Here is a 5,074-nt window from a genome sequence, read left to right on the forward strand (position 1 = left end):
TCTACAAGTGGGCATTTTCATCGTATCCAAGGTTCTTCTCCCTTCTATCCACGCTGTGCAGAGTACACCTCAGAATCCAGTTGACTGGTTTATCCTGCCTCGACTTAAATGTGAGCCTAAGCTTACGTTCAGGAGGTTATCAGGGTAGACAGAGTCACACTCGCATTAAACGTGTGTGCTATGGCACTTGGCCCAAGCCTGCAAGGCGTGAAAAAAAAAAGTGCCAAGAGCAAGCAGTGTTGCTTGTGTACTAACATATCTGCGTTACAGGCAGAGGAAATAAAACAATGTGTTTTGAAATGTCACATGTAAGAGAAACTTTGTTCCTGAAACTATGTTGTAGACACGAAACCTGCAATCTCTAACTTAAAAGCACTATTCATGCTTGCTAATGACATGGCTACGCACCAGTGACTTCAGTGCACTCGCCTTCACCAACTGAACCACAAAGAGCAACGACAAAGTGAACCAGGGCAATTATTTTCAAGCTTTTTAATACAAACTTAATAAACCATCAGTCTCTCTTAACATGTAAGACACTGACTCTGAATACTTTGTTATACCGTTTGTTTTTATCAAGTATTGCACAATGTAGGTACAAAATTAATATACGATTACATTTTGTCCATAATATAGCAAAAATCTTTTAAACTCTTAACAGAAAATACAACTCTCATGTTTTTTTTTTTGAAAAAAAAGAAAGAAAGAAAGCAAATATTCTTATATCCCACCACTACGGAATATTCTGTACACAATCTTTAGGATAGTCAATTTTTTTTACATTTTTTTTTTTTTAAATGATGAATTCATTTTTTATTTCAATAAAAAAGAAAACATAAAGTTGCTGCAGCCATCACAGATCACTGGAGTAGTAAAAAGATATAAATGCAATACCATGTCGTAGAAACAATAGATACTCTGATATTTTACAAACTCTGTACTAAATTAAATTATACAATTAGAAAAAGACCAGGAAATCCCACTTATTTATGCCAATCTCTTGAAAAACACAAACAAAAAAACAAAAAAAATAATTGGCGATGTCCAGTTATGTTTAAATACTGAAAAGAGGCCATGACTTGTGGTGGTGTTTTTTTCTCTTTTTTGTCTTTTTTTATATATATATATATTTTTTAAAACAGTCACATAAAAAAAATATTTTGTGCTTGGTTGGCAAAAGAAATAACAATGATGCATGTTGAAGTTTAGGTAACCAAGCTTGGACATTTTGTACTACAAGCTTCATTAAGGAAAAGAAAAAGGTATAACTCAAGGGGGCAAAATAATTCACCCTCGGGCTCATGCTCTTAGACTCGTAACAAAGATCTTACAGGTGACAAGTCACTTTTTCCTTTTATACTTGACATTCTGTTCTTGTTTACTTTTTTTATTTTTTTTTTATTTCTGTTTTGAAATGTGCATTTGTGTTTGTTTCCCCCTATCACATTATCTCTGGTCGTTTCTGTATGAAGTAGTAGCTTAAGTAGTACCTTCACGTGTACTAGTTGGCCATAACTGGCTGGAATTGCTGGTTAGAATACTGCATGTTGCTCAAGCTGAAATTCAAGCCATCCATAAGCGACTTGTCATTAAGGCCACCGTAGGCCGCAAACATATCAAAGGCATTGCTGTACTGCAGCGGGCTGAGGCTGAGCGAGCTGTCGCTGGGGAAAAGAGCACTCTGGCTGCCCTGGCCCTGCAGGCTAGGGAACACAAATTCCTTGGCATTGGGGGAGAGTGCCGAGGGCTTCTGGTGCTGCTGCTGCGGCGCGCCGAGGCCCAACCCGTACAGAGAGTGCATGGAGGTGGAGATGGCTTTCTGTTTCAGGAGACTGTTCACATTCAGGCCCAGGTTGGTGGGAGAGGTACGTGCCACCTTGTTCCCAGCACCACTGCCGCCATTGTTGCGTCCACTGCTCTTCATCTTAGTGGAGCCAAACTTGGTGGCAGCAAAGGTGGCTGTTGTGAAGGTTAAAGGCTGCGTGGAGCGGGGCATAAAGGTGGGGCTTACTGCTGCCGAGTGGCCAAAAGGTGGGGAGGGCGAGCTGGAACCCGGGGAGGCGCCATTCACAGGCTCATTGATGGGCATGAAGACCTGCGCGTCTGGATTGAAACTGTTCTTGATCTCCTTGTCCAAATCAAGTCCCACATTGCTACTTCCACTTTCGTTGCTGTCGTCGACGTACAACACTTTGACGGGCCCCTTCTCCCCAATCTGGTAGGACACCTCATAGGGGTCAATCCACACACTGAGGTCCTGGGGAAGGTTGTTGCGGACATCTTCAATGTCCAGCCCACTCTCTTTGGCTGCCTTCTCCACCACGGGGTCAACCTTCTCCCCAACGTGGATGCATCTGAATCCTGAACCTTTGTATGGCTTGTCCGGGTACCAGTGTCCTTCATATTTCTGCTTCAGCTGCCGCTCCAGCTCCTCGCCAAAAATGTTGACTCGCCGCCTGGGCAGCTTGTTATACAGGTATGAGATGATGAAGTTGAGGGCTACTTGGATTTCAAGCTGCATAGCTAACTGCTGAAGTTTACCCGATGCAACAAGATTATTTGTGTCTGACCTTGAACGTGTCCACTGGGTCTGCTTTGTTTATCCGTGTTTGGCAACACAGCTGCTCTCTCCAGTCGGGATGGCAAAAGTAACCAGAACTTGGATGAAACAGGTTGGGGAAAAAAATCAAAATCAAAAGTGCTGGTTTTGTGTAAGTGGTGTCCTTCCACAGGGTGTGATATTTTTTCCTGCAAGAATTAAAAGTGGGGGAGGGAAAAAACACATGTATAAGTACATGAAAATATATTTGGAATGATCATGCAGTATGGCTACACAGCTAAAACGACGGGAGGAGGGTGCTTTAATTATTAAGGATTTGTTTTTAAAGCAGGTATGTTGTACTGTGACCATTTGAGCTCATAAATATGTAGGCTGTAAGCCATAAAATGGCCAACCAAAGCAGGATCTTAAAGGTAAAATAAACCAGAAAAGAGGAATATACCGAATATATTCTAATAATATGAATATATTGATATAAATAAACAGAAGAGGCACTACAGCTGGGCTATACTGTTGTCAATCCTGCACCTAAATGTCAAGAAGTAGGCATCGTGCACATTAACCTCACACTAGGACTGAGAATCCTATTACATAATAGGCTTCTAGATATCCTCCTTACAGCAGGAGACAGGAAAACTACTGCGGGGTTACCGCATTTCATTATCCAAAAAGGGTAAGCTTGACTTAGTGACTGCTTTGTAGATAATACCTAATGGTGGATAAGTTGGCAAAGAAACGATCCGGTTGGATTTCAGGCTTATAACCGTGCTACTGGGTTGGTATGGTATGCATACGGCACAGATTAGTCGAAGCAGTGTCGCCGAACAACCTGTCTGCGCCCATGTTTTGCGATTTTTGCGAAAGGATTTAGCCATTAAACATTTACTGAAACGAAGGCTGGATGCAGGCAGCACAGAAATAGCCCTCTTCTACCGAGAAGAGCTAGACAGAGAGGGTTTATAGGGAGTCAGCCTGTAGAGGCTGCTGAAATGCCCCAGAGTGGATTATTTTATTTCTCAGAGGGGGAAGCTAGCCCACACTGGAAAAAAAAAACACCCAAAAATCTGCAATGTCTACACCTCACTAAAAGACTGCTCGCAGTTGTAGCTACAGGTCTTGGCTGGTGTTACAGTAAGAAAGGCATAATATTGCAGAAACTGCAGCGCACAGGAACAGACTGTACTGACACCACTAGAAAAAGGCGATACAATAAAAAAAATAATAATAACAGGCTGCAGTGAAAATTCAACACCACATCGGACTCATTTCGAGTCTATGTGGAGGTATCGCGATGTGCTTACATAAGAATAGAGAAAAAAAGAGCACACACTTATCGACCGCACACACAGCCTATATACACCCCTCCCTAACTTCGTGAACTGACGCAGCAGATCAGCTTATAGTTAAGTATGAATAGAGCTACAGTACGACTAAGAGCAATAATAAAGACAGCGAGAAACAAGAGAGCTGGAGTACTTACGTTTTGTAAAAAATAAAGATTCTCAGTAGTTCTGAAGTACCGTTAGTTAGTGCAAATAGGAAAAAAAAGTATAAATACTTTCTTCACATATAATAAATTATCAGCGTTACAAAAAAGTCTTCCAGTACACGTAGATTTTTGGAGGATTGGCGTTTACGGTTTTTTTAAGGTTATTTTTCGGTTTTTTGTTTTTTAGCTCTCCTCTTTCAGCAGGCTTGCAGAGTAGCTCCCTCCTTACTCGGGAGTTTCGCAACTTCGTCCTCTTCTGGTACGACGTCGCTCGTATTTATAGCTTTCCTCCGCCATGGGCACGAGGTAGGCGGTGATGCGGTTCCAGAGGTCAAAACAATGCAAGCGCCTGCGATTGGTCCGCGGCGGGAGTCCCGCCCTCTTCGTGACGCCTGAGGCGAGCACTGATTGGCTGATCGGCGCTGTCAAACTCGGACAAACGGTCCTGTGAGACGAGAGAGACGCCTGTGATGAGGAGTTTGCGTCAGAGATAACCTAGGTCTGTGCTGACAGCAAAAGGCAAAAGTCCTAATTAATGTTATTCACTAGCAGTATTATGTAAAGACATCGAGTTGACTTGAAACAATCATAAAGGTGAAACCGTGGCACTTCCGGGAAGTAAATATTTTATATTAACCCACCCAGCAGGTTTTAATCGTCGCAATCAGATAATAACTAAGACTAACAGCTCTGTGCCATGTTGATACCAGAAAAAGGGGCCTTAAAATAATTTGCGCCTGCATTTCGTCACAGAATAGTCACAAAGACCCCCCCCCCCCCCTTTTTTTTTTTTTACCTGCCACGAAAAGCTGCAGGATCTGTGATAAATGTATAACGCCTGAGAGGAGATTCCCCACAGCGGAACGATACAGCTGGCAAGCAGTGTGGGTGGTGCTGCATGCTATCTAGAAAACACAAGCGCTGATTGGTCTAAAATGGGGCAGGAACCATACTGTGAATGGTGTACCCGTATCCAAGGTGCTGATGTAGGCTGCGCACGTCATCGCTCGGCTGAACGCACGCTG

At 42.8% G+C, this 5,074-nt stretch overlaps 1 protein-coding gene across 1 annotated transcript; it reads right to left on the reverse strand.

Annotated features, from left to right (window-relative positions):
• Positions 1-656: 656 nt before the first annotated feature.
• Positions 657-4,313, reverse strand: LOC134626130 (protein Tob1-like). The gene is made up of 2 exons (XM_063471662.1): positions 4,041-4,313; positions 657-2,748 (listed from the first exon to the last, which is right to left on the reverse strand). Exon 2 carries the CDS (start codon positions 2,519-2,521, stop codon positions 1,502-1,504), a length of 1,020 nt encoding a protein of 339 aa, XP_063327732.1. The 5' UTR covers positions 2,522-2,748; positions 4,041-4,313; the 3' UTR covers positions 657-1,501.
• Positions 4,314-5,074: the final 761 nt, after the last annotated feature.

The sequence above is a fragment of the Pelmatolapia mariae genome, linkage group LG4, assembly GCF_036321145.2.
Source record: "Pelmatolapia mariae isolate MD_Pm_ZW linkage group LG4, Pm_UMD_F_2, whole genome shotgun sequence".
NCBI lineage: Eukaryota > Metazoa > Chordata > Actinopteri > Cichliformes > Cichlidae > Pelmatolapia > Pelmatolapia mariae.

Coding starts and splice junctions, on each gene's coding strand:
- LOC134626130 (XM_063471662.1), bottom strand. CDS start 2,521: ATGCAGCTTGAAATCCAAGTAGCCCTCAACTTCATCATCTCATACCTG.